This window comes from Teleopsis dalmanni, chromosome X (genome assembly GCF_002237135.1).
Source record: "Teleopsis dalmanni isolate 2A chromosome X, ASM223713v2, whole genome shotgun sequence".
Taxonomy (NCBI): domain Eukaryota; kingdom Metazoa; phylum Arthropoda; class Insecta; order Diptera; family Diopsidae; genus Teleopsis; species Teleopsis dalmanni.
Genome location: NC_051848.1, coordinates 53,551,587 through 53,567,757, shown reverse-complemented (window position 1 = coordinate 53,567,757; position 16,171 = coordinate 53,551,587). Strand labels below are relative to the sequence as shown.

General features: G+C 28.1%; 1 protein-coding gene across 1 annotated transcript in view; it reads left to right on the top strand.

Annotated features, from left to right (window-relative positions):
- LOC119687606 (tyrosine-protein kinase Drl) overlaps positions 1-11,610 on the top strand; it is a 180,182-nt gene extending 168,572 nt beyond the window's left edge. Inside the window, exons 2-4 of the mRNA XM_038101985.1 lie at positions 8,070-9,396; positions 10,958-11,254; positions 11,499-11,610. Coding sequence (XP_037957913.1) covers positions 8,070-9,396; positions 10,958-11,254; positions 11,499-11,610 — 1,736 coding nt within the window. The remainder of the gene's footprint in view (positions 1-8,069; positions 9,397-10,957; positions 11,255-11,498) is intronic.
- The last annotated feature ends 4,561 nt before the right edge of the window (positions 11,611-16,171 follow it).

Here is a 16,171-nt window from a genome sequence, read left to right as displayed (position 1 = left end):
CCATTAGAAATTGTGACATTAAAATGATACGTAACAACAAATTGCCTATAACCGGGGAATGGTCTCTATTTGCACATTTCGTTATCGGCTTTCGAGGATTTTTAATATCGTTTATTGCATACGAAAATTGCCTCACTTCAGAGTTATTTTGTTTTTGTGCAATTTTCTAAATCAAATGCGCTTCGGAAGCGCAAATAAAACTGAAATTCAAATGGCAGAGAAATGCGAAAAAATATATCCCTTCAGTTCCTCTTTGGAAAACTAAAACTTAAATTATTTTACATAATTTATATACAGTGCGGAAGTCAGTCGGCTCTTCGTGGTGAATTCAATGCAATTTGCTGTAGTGGCGAATGCGTTTAATTCGAAATAGTGGCAACTCTGTACTCAGCGTTATGCGGAGCGCAACCACTTTACTTTTGATAGTTGAGCTCGTGGCGGTGGTAGCAATCCGAAAAAGTTAATTTGCTGCCAGTCAATTTATTGCAATACATTTTGTTAATAATTTTTCTGAAAACGTAAAGTGTACACGCCTTTTAAGCTTTCAAATATTACGAATTACATATATATATATATATATGTACTCGCTGGCAGCAATAGTTGTTGCTACTCGCACGCGTGTACTAGTGAATTTAATAAACTATGCGGTCGATGAAAGCCACTGAGCAAAGCGGCTGGTTTACGACTGACAGGAGCAGTGGCATTTCGTTTGAATTCAGTTTTAATAAGGAAAATTAATTTCTGTTCAGCGTACTTTGTGTCTATGGCCAAAAATAACGAGTTGATTTTATTGAAATAAATAAAGTACATACTCATAATAAATTATTCGTGATATTTTCGTGATGATTTATGATATTTAAGCCAATAAAAGGTACGTGTGTAATGCCATGCAGCTCAATATTTTATAATGAGTAACGAGCAACGAGTAGCGAGTACAATACCTTTAAGTTATATAAATGAAAATAAATATTTATTTGATAAAAATCAACAATATAAACTAACAACAAAATTAAAATTAATTATAGGTATTTGTGTATACCTTTGAACCTCATAAGAATTACTGAATGTTGCACAGAAAAAATAACCAGTAAATTATTTAAAGTTACTTTTTGCAATAATAAAACACTACCTATTACACTACGAGTATTAGTTTAAAAAATGAACTATCCAATGTGAAATTATTGATATCGTACGTTACAAGTAAACTAATTAAATATTACAACAAAAAGTAGCGAGTAGTGTATGTATTATGTTGGTTCTAAATTGTATTTATATTTGATATTACTACATCTTTAACAAATTGAAATCTTGATGTATAGAAAAGCAAATAATCTACATATGTATTTAATTATTTTCGAGTACTTTATTAAAAGTAACGAGTAACACATACTCTTATTATGGAGGTATTAAACTTCAGAAAACAACCGGACTATATTTCATAAAAAAATCCTTTTCTAAAAGACCAGAGCTCTATCAGAAATTTATAGTGATGGTTTACAAATTTTGAAGGAAAATAAATTGTTTAAAGTAAGTCACAAATTGAAGATTTGATGATATACAAACATCTGTATACAGTTTATCATAGTGATTTCATTGGGATGCCTTACAACGTTAGCTTCATATTAAAGTTAGTTATATTCAAGCAATTAGCTGGAATATTCCTTTTAATGATTCTTGCCTATGTTGTGAGAAAGGCGAAGAAAGTAATTTGTATTTGCTTAATCACTATACAACACATACGTACCTCTGATTGCCTTAGCTCGAAACTTATTTTTTAAATGCACTTAGTTATCTATAGTACCTCTCTGTACAGAGCAGATTAAGCTTTAATAAAAGTTTGACCTATTTTAGTTTCACTTTTAACTAGCTATAAGGTGGACATAGCAATCCACCTTATATTTACTTGCTAGAAAAACTTAATTAACTGAGGTATCTAGGGTTATATCTGTCTTTACAAGGCATGGAATCATAGGACTGTGATATCTCCAGTAATGCGTATCTACCAGCTCTCGAAGAAAGGACACAAGAATACATGATGTGTCTATATCCAAGTTTAGTCAGAACTAGGTGTAAGTTTCTAAGGGTCCTCTTCTTCAACACACTTGGTGATATCTCTAGCATTAGCATTGGAAAGATTGTTGCTTTTATATATATCGCTGATTGGTTCTAAATTCACTTTCTCTCTACTATGTTACCCACTATTACGAGGTTTTGTGAACGCACAACGGCTTTTTTTAGCTAATTGCTGAAAATTCGTTCCTCCACACTCCACCCTAACTAACTAATTAACTAGTTGACTGCAGTGCTTCTTCATAAAAATTAACATATCAAAAACTTCAGGTGAGTTTGAGTTTTATACTATATGGTAATTCAATGAACCAATGTGTATGTGGATTCCTGGTATTACAGGAGTATCATAGCCCAACCTAACCTAGTTAAAATTACGATATTCAGTTTTCCATTATCACATGTTCTTTCCATTTCTGAATAGTATTTTAAAAATTTAAAAAGTAACTTGCAATATTTAAGATTTGAACGCAGCAACTAGAAGAGCACTACTTACTAGTTACTTTTAAATGAATGGCAATGAAATCAAGCTTTTAATATACTGTCCACTGTAGCTCTGTTGCATGTATCCTTTACAGAAGAAGCATTTAATTTGCATATCCTCCTTGTTTAGAATTTTATTTTTTGTGGTTTGTTTTGCTACTATTCTCGTTGACACCATATGCAACGAGCATGGCAAATCGTTACTTTATGAAACTAAACCAATTTAAAACAAAACTAACTGCACACTAACGCTTACACAAACACAGACACACTCGCTACTTACAAATGTGCTACAATAGTAACAACAACAACAACAACAACAATAACAACAACAGCAGCAACGTTTAAGCAGAAACGCCAATTTATGCGCGTAAAATTACGATGCGATTTCTAGGAAAAGACCAACACACACACACACACACAAGCACTCACTTATACGTTCATACATGCGAAAGCATAAAATGTTCACATGCAGTGCATAAATTTCTGTGCCTTGCCTTGGTTATGGGGGAACTTAAGGGGGCAACACAGCATTGCTCTTCCACTTTTTCCCATTGTTTTTTTTTTGTTTTGTTTTTTTTTCCGCTTTGTGTTTTGCTTTATGTCGTTTCGTTGGTGTCGTAGTCGTAATTATAAACTGAATTGTATGTGCTGCAATAACAGCTTAACAACCGCAACTGTAATAAACAACAACAATAACAGAACCATTGCGATATTAGCAACAGTGACCAATGTAATTGCAGTTCCACTCTTACATGAACTTGTGTGTATTGTGTAGTGTGTAGTGAGTAGTGTGTAGTGTGCATGCAACACCATTAACATGCACAGCGTCAAGCAAACAGACAATGGCGGTGGGCGGCGCGGCGTGGTGCTAACACAAAATTTCAATTGTTTAAGAATTCAAATTGGCTTTAAAATGAAACTGAGTTAAATGGGTGTTACCAGATGAAGGGTTTAAAAGAATTCCTCCCCTTAAATGGAATGTCCTATATTTTATATCGTTTAGATTTTATTTTTGAAATTACCTATCTTTCTCGAACCCTTGAACTTCATATTACCTACACTTATTAAGATCGAGTTTGTTGGCGACATAAATATTTAAAGTGGCTAAATTCAGTGGATCTAAATCACTGCTTTAGTTCGGTTGATCTAAATCACTAATTCAGTTCAGTGGATCTCAATAACTGATTCAGTTTGGTAGATCTGATATCGTTGATGAAGTTCAGTGGATCTAAAGCATTGAATTAGTGCAGTGGATCTAACTCACTGATTAAGTTCAGTGGATCTATATCACTGATTTAGTTTAGTGGACTTAAATCACTAATTCAGTTCAGTGGATCTCAATCACTGGTTCAGTATGGTAAATCTGATATCGTTGATGAAGTTTAGTGGATCTAAAGCATTGGATTAGTGCAGTGGATCTAACTCATTAATTAAGTTAAGTGGGTCAGAATCACTGGTTCAGGTCAGAGGATCTGAATCACTGGTTCAGTTCAGTGGATCTGAATCACTGATTAAGTTCAGTGGGTCGGAATCATTGGTTCAGTTCGGTAGATCTGAATCGTTGATTAACTTCAGTGAATCTGTATCACTAATTTAGTTCAGTGGATCTAAATCGTTGGTTCAGTTCAGTGGATCTGAATCACTGATTAAGTTCAATGGGTTGGAATCATTGCTTCAGAACAGAGGATCTGAATCACTGCTTCAGTTCAGTGAATCTGAATCACTGATTAAGTTTAGTGGGTCGGAATCATTGGTTCAGTTCGGTAGATCTGAATCGTTGATTAACTTCAGTGGATCTGTATCACTAATTTAGTTCAGTGGATCTGAATTATTGCTTTAGTTCAGTGGATCTGAATCACTGGATAATGTCACTCGATAATTTGTTCAGGTCAGAGTATATAAACCATTGGTTCAGTTTAGAGGATATGTACCATAGGCTCAGTTTCTGCACCATTGGTTCAGTTTCTATACCATTGATTCAAAGGATCTGTGTCACTGGTTAAGTTTAGCAGATTTAAACCACTAGTTCATGTTTAAGACCAGTTTATGTAGCCTCCATCTTCGATAGAGGATCTGTTAAGCTTATGATTCAATTCATTGTTCGATTTCATTAATTGGAAAAGGAGTAGATTTCGATCTACAACTGGATCAATTGTGAATCATGTTTAATAACTGTATTTTTAACATGCGAAAATGATCAATTATACACACTTAAGTAGGATTTTACAACTTAATTAAAGACTATCAACTATAGACTTAATCATTAAACAATTATAATAAAAAACAAAAAAGAAAACAGTTGCAAGAATAAATGGGATTTGATCCTTTTTTTTACTATTAACTAGAAAGACTTTATCATAATTTATTTTATATGTAGCATCCATTGAGATCAGACAATCTCAAAGAGAAGAAACATATATGTGTGCTTATCAATGATTATATTAAAGAGAGAAGAGCTAAGTAAGGTTTGATTGATAGAATAGAGACTATTCGCCGTCAATTTCAATGGGAGAGAAGTGATAATTTATGTCGAGCCAGCCATTAGTAGTAAGTAATACTATTACTTATTTCATTGGCCATAAAAATCAGTTATCGGATTTCCGGTATCATTATAAATTGAGCAGTATTGCTTAATAACAGCTTTTTAATGGTTCATCAATTGATACCATTTAGTAAAAATAAGTAGAGAATTTAGAATAGAATTTACAGACCGACGACTCTGGTATTTACTAGTAAAACAAAACGAATAGTTACGTCCAAGTGTTGCTTTGTCACTTTCGTCCACTTTGAATGTCGCCGCTTCACACATTGTTAAAGTCTATGGTCGGTCTCGTATTTGCGTGTGTGTATGTGTGTCTGAGTATCTGTGTGAAGTTTAAAGTATCTGACAAAGACAATATCAAAAAATTTAAATCAAATTTTTGCAATTGAATTTGCACAGAAATATTTTTTTAATGCAAAATGTCTTTTATCTTCGATTTTATTTCTTGTCTTTTCGTTGGTTTCAAATGATTTGCGCTAATTTACTGCTTGATTGGCGCTACATCTGCGTCTATATTTTATTTATTCATGTTTTTTTTTTTTGCATTTTATAAGAGAAATATTTAAAATTTTTTCCTTGTTGTAATGACGTTTTGTTGTTGTGCCACTGAATTGAAGTCGAAGTCAAGTGAACAGCAAATTAATTTTAATTTAAATTGATTATGACACTGTCATTGTGACAGTTTTAAATACTCGCTTTAACATCACTGGACGCAGTGAGTTAGAAACGAGAATAAAAAATTGAAAAGCTATGAAGATAGTGGAACCAGAAGTGGGGGGGGGGATGAAATAGGCGAAAGTCAAAGAAATGACATATTATGAGAGGCAGATGTAAAGTAATTGGAAAAGTAATTTAATTTCATAATTAAAATAAATTATAAGTAAAAATTATAAATATACGAAAAAACGACTAGTACGAAAGGACTAGAACAGCTTTAGTTTTAGATACCATTTACAAAACAGAAGAAATTGCGAAGAGAATCAAAGTATCAATTGAAAGAAAGTTAATGAAACATAAATAAGTAATAAACTTTGCAATAATAAAAAAAGAAAACAAAATACTGCATAAAAGAAGGAACAACTAGTATAAAGTGACTAGTAACTAGTAAAACGCCTGTTCTTGGTATCATATACAAATTAAAACTGCAACGAGAATAAAAAAATCAGTTGGATAAAGTTGGCGAGTTATAAAATAGAAGCTAATTTGATAAAAATGAAAAAAACTAACATATTCTGCATAAGAGGAAGAGTTACTAGTAAGAAATAACTAAAATTACATTATGGATCTAACATGTCCCGAGGTATAGACAATATAAAACACTTTGGGCGTTATTGTTTGGTATTCGCAAGAACTAGATTGAGTTTGTTGGGCTATCTTAAACATAAATGGTGTTTATGCTGTTTCAATCTATCTTTCTCTCTCTTTCTCTCTTAATCCCTTCTTTCATCGCTCTTCTTGTTTTAATTTGGAACCTCAGAAATTCGTGTTAGAGTGATATGTTGAAATATGTTGTAGGTACTACAATTTTCTTTTAGATTCTAGAAATAGAGTACCGAAAAAGTGAAATACTCAGACCCTTGAAAGAGATTCATTAACTCCTGGACGAGCGCATGACAAGAAGAGCAAAAGAAAGGTGGCTAAATTTAACTACTTTAGAATAGCTAAGATTATTTATAGACAAATTCATCGGTTTAGAAATTTTTCTCATCAGGGAGGATATCATATAGTAATTGGATAGATTCATACAAGTTCGACAGGTCCTCACATCTGTCGATCACTAACCATTTCTTTTACAAGCAATGGAGAAATCATAGAATAATAGGATTTTTCGGCTTTACTTTTAGACCATCTTTAATTATTTCTGGCGCCATCATTGCTTTTAACATGATAATTGTCTAATTATGACTAATTATGAAAAGCATTAATATTTAAAATTTAGAAATAATTAAAAAGAGTTATAAAATTTAAACAGTGGCTTTTATGTATGTATGCTGAAAAATTAATTATGTCTGTTAATAAAAATATCGCAATTATTTATGTGATGTTATTTTTAGGCATCATTGTTATAATATATGCTTACAAAAAAATTAAATAAATTTGAAATAGTTTAATATAATATTTACATATGAAACATATTTTTATTTGAAGTCATAAAGCAACATTTGAGTAAATCCATTCATTCGTGATATATTACCTTACTTCCTCAAAACGTAACCGTTGACATAGCTTAGTAATATTAAGGATCAGGATCAGTTACTATTTTTCGAACTTGGTTTTAAAATTGTTTTCGAACTTTACTATTCCAGCTCTTCTCTTCCACTTCTGCTATTTCAGCTCTTCTTTTCCAAATCTGCTATTCTAACTCTTCTTTTCCAGCACTACTGTTTCAGCTCTATTATTCCAGCTCTATTATCCCAGCTCTATTATTCCAGCTCTATTATTCAAGCTCTATTATTCAAGCTTTATTATTCCAGCTCTATTATTCCAGCTCTACTATTCCGAAACTTCGATTTTTTCCAAAGTTTTCAAATTTCCATTACAAGCTCATCCGTTGACACTTTTCTATTTTTCCAATTCGTTGATTTTATTAGAGTTTCTGTTTTTAATAAAACTAATCCTATCACCTGCAACTAACTACAAATTCAAGTCGTTCGCAACTGTTTACCTTAAGGTAGAATAGAATAGAAGGAAAAAAAAAATAAATATAAAAATATTCTAAGCCGCAACTTATTTGAAATGCTGTTACTGTGGGGTTTCCCTGCAGCTTTCACAACTTTTCCAGCATCCACAGATTATAGTGCTTACACTGCTTTCATTTAATTTTCAGCATTTTTTTGCATGCCCTTCGGCGCGCCCCCTACAACGCATATACAGAATTATTAATTTATCTGCTCGTTCAACGTTTGTGATTTCATTTTATTGTATCCTTCTTGATTTTCATTTAAATAATCCTCACCTTATCTTCTTCTTACAGGTATCAAAGCTGAACTGTATTATGTGCGCGATGGCCAAGTCAATGATTATGCATTGAATTTTGCCGTACCAGTACCGGCGAACGTCAGCGATATCTCTTTCACTTGGCAGAGCTTGGCGCATCATCGTTTGCCATACAGCATCAATATAATAACATCAGAACCATCGGTGCTGCCACGACCCACATTGAATATTTCGCGCATCGGTGAAATTCCATTGGAGCTGCAGACATTCACTGTTGGCATGAAATGCTCAGGTACACGTGACGCTGAAGTTGAAGTGACCATCGCCATTGAGATTATATTGGACCGACAAACGAATAACATAACGGACCTGCTATTTCGCCGTAAGAAAATTTGCTTGGCCGGTGTACAGGACGATTTACATGGTTTAAGTGATGGTCCAGATGATGTTGATACTGCTCATGGTATTGATGGTGCTGGGTTACATGACCAACATGATGGTAATGTTGATGCTTCCGGCAATGTTTACTCTTCCGAAACTGGTAACGAACACTTATCGAATGAAGAACATAACGTTATGCATGGCAATGAATTGGGTGTTGGCTCGACTGGTGTATTGAATGCGTTTGATCCCATGTTGAAGGAGACTATTGTGCCACCCACTGGTGGGCTTGTTACTCTCATAATTGGTGGTATTTTGGCATTGTTACTGGTAGCATCACTTATAATCATCGCTTATTGTGCAAAAGGACCAAGCAAACGCCAAAATCATGGTGTGCATTTAATTAAGACATCAAGTTTCCAACGTTTGCCCACCATTTCATCAACGGCACACAATTCGATTTATGTTTGTCCCTCTACTATTACGCCTACATATGCTACACTAACACGACCATTCCGTGAGTATGAGCATGAGCCGGAGGAATTCAATCGGCGTCTGAATGAGTTGAATGTGCAGAAGTGTCGCGTACGTTTGTCGTGCCTTGTACAAGAGGGCACCTATGGACGCGTTTATCGTGGCACTTATAATGATTGCCAAGAAGTTTTAGTAAAGACTGTTGCACAACACGCAAATCAGTTGCAGGTTTCATTACTATTGCAAGAGGGATTAATGTTGTATGAGGCTTCACATCCCAATGTGCTCTCTATTCTCGGTGTTTCGATTGAGGATTTCACAACTCCTTTCGTACTCTACACTGCTGGCAGTAATGCACGTAATTTAAAGTTATTCCTACAAGAACCATCATATGCTCGTAGCGTTACTACCATACAAACTGTGTTGATGTCCTCACAATTGGCCATGGCAATGGAACACTTACATAATCACGGAGTCATACATAAGGATGTTGCTGCTCGGAACTGCGTGTAAGTAGTACTGATAAAAAAGTTTATTTCTATAAAACACAAAAATAAATATTTTAATATTTTACGTTTAAAAAAACTATTTAAAATAAATTTAGGAATAGCAGTTTTTTTACCATATATTTATAAAGTCATTCCACAAAAACTTATCATAAAAAAAGTGACTCAGACGGAAACTGGAAAGTCGGCAGTACGTTGACTCAGTAAGAGTCTTAGTACCCTTACCGATTATATTGATACTTTTATGTAAAATGTGTTTATGGAAATGTCTACTGAATACGGACTCAACTAGTTACCGAGAGTGTCATTAAAATGACTTTTATACTTTTGTGGAATGCATTTGCAAAGAGTTTATAAAAAAAGTTCAAATCTTTTTGTGGAATATTGGGGTATTCAATACACATTCACAATCTTGGTATTTTTTATTGCTATTTTTTTTTATATAACATTTATAGAATGAGTAGTGAGTAATTCTGAATATTTCAATACTTCAAAATTATGAATTTTGTCAATACTCCACATCGAAAAAATAAGTTCCACTCGTAAAAAACAAAGCAATTAGACATATCTTGGTAAAATTAATCTACATAAAATATTTTATTTTCTTGTATTTTATTTTATTTTATTTATTAAATAAAATAATTTATTTCATTAATTATATTTATTTTTACAAATTCATTCGACAAAGGCATTTATACCAATTTAAGCAAAATTATAACAGATTACACTGAAAAGCTAATCGAACGTTAAATTAGTGAGTAATCAAATTTAGTTCGAATACCTTAGTATATTCCATAAAATTATCTCATCCTCATAAGATCTACAATAAATGCCACAAAGTACTCAAGATCCACAGTATTCAACACAAAACATTCCATTTGTAAGGTGTTAAATATATTCCAGATCAATTATTTTACTATATATGGTATATATGCTTGTGTGATCAAAATACTATACATAAGTTTCACAAATTTCCTCACTAAAGCCCATTGTATATAAGAAATATTTTATAGAGATAATTTTCATAGTAATACGATAGAATCGAGAGAACTTGGTTCTTCGTTATTTGATAAACATAAACATATACATTAAAAGTTTACTGGAAAACCATATACAATATGATAAATGTGGAATACATTAGCACAGTTGACTACTCCTATTGTGGATTGCGTAAATAGTTGGACAACATATTTCATAATATTTCCATTGAAAAGATTTTTAACGTTTATTCAATTATTATAAACAGCTGTCTTATCACAGGATATAAAAAAATAAAGTATGTTCCATAAAAAGTTTGTGGAAGAATATGTATCTTTGAAATACGTTCCACAAAAGAAAGAATTTTTAAAAACATCTGAATAAAACTATTTTTCATTACCATTAAAACTAACTTTACATAAAATAATCACGAGAATATATATATAATATGATAAATATGGAATGCATGAGCTCACTTTTTTACGCTCATGGTGGATTGTTTGATTAGTTGAATAGCATATTCTATAATTTCTTCACAAATTATGAAAAGATAGATAAGTGATCGTTTACTTCTTTCTAATTATAGTATTGATGATCAATTGCGTGTTAAATTGGCCGATAGTTCTCTTAGCCGTGACTTATTCCCAGCTGATTATAATTGCTTGGGTGATGGTGAGAATCGTCCCATAAAATGGATGTCACTAGAGGCTATACAAAAGAAACACTACAATGAAGGCAGTGATGTTTGGTCATTCGGTGTATTGATGTGGGAAATGTGCACATTGGGTAAATTACCATATGCCGAAATCGATCCCTACGAGATGGAACACTACCTTAAGGATGGCTATCGTTTGGCTCAACCATACAATTGTCCTGATGAATTGTAAGTATAGGAAACTCATTTTCGTATATAAAAAAGTATTTTAAGAAACATTTCTAATTATTTATTAATAATGATAGTTTAGTTTAGTTTATAAAACTATAGATATAGTACAGATATAGCTCTGGCTACTGAGGCCTTCAGCTATATAAAAAACATTAAACTGTATTTAATAAGCAAGCAATGTTTGTAATAAATTATTAAAATTATTCTTTTCTTGTTTTTCCTTTTTTTTTTGTATTTTCAGGTTCACTATTATGGCTTATTGCTGGGCCTCACTACCCAACGAGCGTCCCACTTTCACCCAATTACAGATTTGTCTATCAGAATTTCATACACAGATCACACGTTATGTTTAAATAATTTTGTCATTTTATTTTCAATATTTAAACTGATTAATTTATGAAATAATAATTATTAAATTTAAAATATTTTATTATTTTTTTATATAAATATTAAATATTTTGTGGTAATATAATATAATATGTCTATATATATTTAATATATGTTGAGCTTGTCATAGCCGCTTAATTACTGATTTTATATATTTTTCTAAAAGTAATATTGCTACTTATAATATAAACAATTTCATTTATTTACATATATATATATATATATATTTATTTATTTACGAATATATTAATTTTAAAGCCGTAAGGCGACGTGGGAAAAATCCAATGGGTAGAAAAAAAATTAACAAGAAAAAGAAACATAAGGGCAAATAGGACGAAAAAGTAGGACAAGAAGAAAAAACTTGGGTTTATAGCAAATAAAAAGAAAGAGAAAACTTTAAAAAAATTTAAAAAAAAAAATTAAGTTTCGATATATAGAAAGAAAGTTCTGGAACTTGCAATAGGTTATCAAATATAACCCAGAAATCTATGTATATTGCAGCAACGTGTTTTGAGTTCATCTAAAGAAAGTTCGTGAAAAAGTGAAAGAAAGCGAGAGAGAAAATATAAGAGAAAGATGTAGCAAGTATATAAATAACACCATATATATAGTAAGATAATAGAGATTAAAGCTGGCATTGAAAATTGTAATGAAAAAGATGAGTGAAAATATTATTAAAAGGGTTTGTAAAAAAGAGAAAGAAGATATGTGGTGTAGAGAAGAAAAATAACCAAAAATGTAACAAGCAAAGATTGACAGAAAACTAAGATAGCTGTAGATATAGACAGGATAAATTGGAGACACAAACAGAACTCTGGAAGAGAGAAACTTACAGGATTAAAATATTAAAAACAAGCACTAAGAAATACCGCCGTTCTGCAGTCTTTTGCAACTAAAATTTGTTATAAATCGCAATATGAACAATAGAAATTCATAACAACAAAAAAAAAAAATATATATGAGAAAATAAACTACCATTTTTAGAGATGAAATCTATTTTTTTTTTGTAGCTGGTATGGGCTTCATGTCGTAAATGCACTTATAATGATGGAATTATATAGCTTATCTGCGTTAACTTAAAGGTTTTCATCGGTATTTTTAAGATTATTTTCAACAAAACTTTTAAATCAACTCTATTAAGAAATAGTAACTTAAATTATCCAAAAGGAATGAATATACACATATGTGTACATATAAAAATAATCACTAAAAAAAAGTTTTAATAAAAAAAAAAATAGATCAAAACAAAAAAAGTAATAGATTTGATTAATAATATTAAGAAAAAAAAAACATTTCAATTTCAAAAAATATCAAATATCAATGCAAAACAGTGTATATAACAAAAAAAAAAAAATTGTTAAGATGGTTAAAAAATTTTGATTTATTATTTATTTATATTATGTAAATGTCAAATCATAATAATGATATATAAGAAACAGTAATGAATGGACAACAAAATTTACAGAAATAGTAGCAACAAAACTTTTATTATTGCCACAAAATACATTAGCTTTTAAGACTTATGGTTTAACTCCAACATACATAATTTTTATTTTTTTTTTTCTATTAAAAGTATATATAAGTTTCAGAAAAAATATAGTTAGGCAACGATCGTAGCCAAATGCTTCGTAATTGAATTTGGCCATGTTATTTATGGATATAAAAGGATTACACTGTGAACGTTATTATTATACAACAGATAGAATCTAAGGTACCGAAATATCTATTAAATTGAATTTTCAACAAAAAAAAAAACTTTTAATTATAGCACCTATTCCAAAAATTTAAAAAAAAAATTAGTACATGTTAAAATAAGTGTTAAATACAAAAATAAAAAAAATTTAGTAAATAAAAATTAATGAATTTTAAATAAACAATTTTACAATTTTTATGAATAAGCAAATATATAAATAATAAAAAATATGTAATTAATAAATCATTATTTATTTATAATATTATTTGGAAATAATATTCATAAAAAAAATAAAGAATAAATTTAAGTAACATAAAAAGTTCGAAGAATTTGAAATTAAATTCTTCAAGAAAAAATAGAAGATATAAAAAAATATTATTAAAAACTGTATAAAAAAATTACTAACAAAATGCATAAATGATTATTAAAATTAAGTAAATGTTTGAAATAAAAACAAATTAAATATAAAATAATAAAATAATAAATAATAATAATAAATAATAAATACTAATAAAATAATAAAATGAGAAATAATAATAATAAAAAATAAATTTAAAATAATGAAATATAAAATATCTTTAAAAAAATGTTTTGAGTAAAAATAAATGAAATACAAAATAATGTAAATGAGAAATAATAACATTAAAAAATAAATTTAAAATAATGAAATAACAAAACGTATAAAATTATAATATAAAAAAACAAGTTAAAATAGTGTGGTATAAATAACAAAGAAAGAGTTAAATAAAAATAAAAAAATATATATCTTAATTAAACCGAAGATAAAAGTTATTTAACGAAATGAAAAAATTGCAAAAAATTTAAATATATAATATTTATAATGATTAAAAAATATATATATAATTATAATAAATATATTTATTTATATATAATAACTAATAAATAATAATAATAAATGATAAATATTAAATAAAAAACGACATACAAAATTTAAAGTTTGTAAAATTAATAGATCAAATAATTAGTATATATCATAAATAAAATAAAAAATAATAAGTAATGATAATAAATAATAAATAAAAAACGGCATATAAAATTTAAAATTTGTAAAAAAAATAATAAATATATGCTATATAAATAAATATTGTTGTAAATGCAAAACATAAAAAAAAAAAATAAAATAATAATATATAAGTAAATAAAAAAAAGTTTCAATATTAAAAAACAAAATTATTATAATATAATAATTAAAAACAATAAAACAAATAAATATTGAAAAAAAATGAAGTAATTCGAATTATAATAAATAATAATTGTAATTATAGAAAATAAAATCAAATAAAAATAAAATACAATAAAAATAAAATTAGTTTAGTCATAATAAAGGTACGCCTGTAAAAAAAATGATTAAATATATAACAAATTAATTAATGATGAATAGTTTGTATAATTAATAAACATTAAAAATAATAAATTGAAATATAAGAAAAGGTTGTAACTAATAAACAGTTAAACATTAAATGCATAATTATTTAAAAAAATATTAATAATATAAATAACATGAAAAACTTATATGTATAAACAATTCTAAATGAAAACGAAATAAATAAAATAATTATTGCAATATAGCACAATGGCTTAAAAACTAAACTAAACTAACGACGGAATTCAAATTAATAAAAATAATAATTAATACATAAAATACTATATATATTATATGTCAACATGCAATTGGTTTATTACAAAAAAGAATATAAAATGTATATCAATAATTAATAAAATAATTTATATATACAGGTCAACAAAACTATGCTTACTAACAAAATAAGATATCATTTAAGAAAAAAAATTTTTTGAGAGGATTATTGTACAAAAAAAAAAATTTTAAATATTCGTCGTTAGCAGATCAAAAAAAAAAAATCAATAAAAATGTGTTAATTAATTAATGTGTTAGTATATGTGTTAGAAAATGCCACTACAATAAATACTAAATTAAATTCCAAATGATTTACTTAAATGAATACGATAAATTATAATAAATTGGCAATGAAAAACAATAATATTAAAAAATAAATAATAATAAATAAACTAAACCCAGTAATAAAATACAGAAGAAAAAAATATAATAAAATAAAAATAAATTAAATGATTAATAACAACAAAAAATTAAAAATTATTATAAATTATAAAACATTAATTGAGTATATCATTGTCTTACCTGTCTTATAAATAGTAATAATTACAAATCAAAGAAATAAAAAAATTTATGGAATTAAATAATAAAAATACTTCAATGTCTAACCAAAGGAATTGCAATAAATAAATATTTAAATAAATCATTTCTGATAAATATTTTAAAAACATAAGATATCTATAAGAAATTATTCAATTAATGCAAATGAATAAATGTAATAATATAATATATATGTAATATTGATATAAGTTAATATAAAAAGAACTAAAATTTCAATAATACATAATAAAAATTATTTTCGAAAAATAAAATAAATAAAAAATAATTATAATATAACATATGAAAAAAATTGAATAACAAATAAAATTTCAATAATACATAACAAAAATTATTTTTTAAAAATAAAATAAATAAAAAATAATTATAATATAACACATGAAAAAAATTGAATAACAAATAAAATTTCAATAATATATAACAAAACTTATTTTCAAAAAAAAAAAAATGAATAAAAATTAATTACAACTCAACATATGAAAAAAAGTTAAATAGCCAGTTGTGAGTTTAATAATAGTGAAATAATATGAATATATATGAACATATTATTAAAATAATTTTACTTTAATTACAATAAATTATTATTATTTTTCTTTTAAATAAAAACAGCTATAAATAAAAA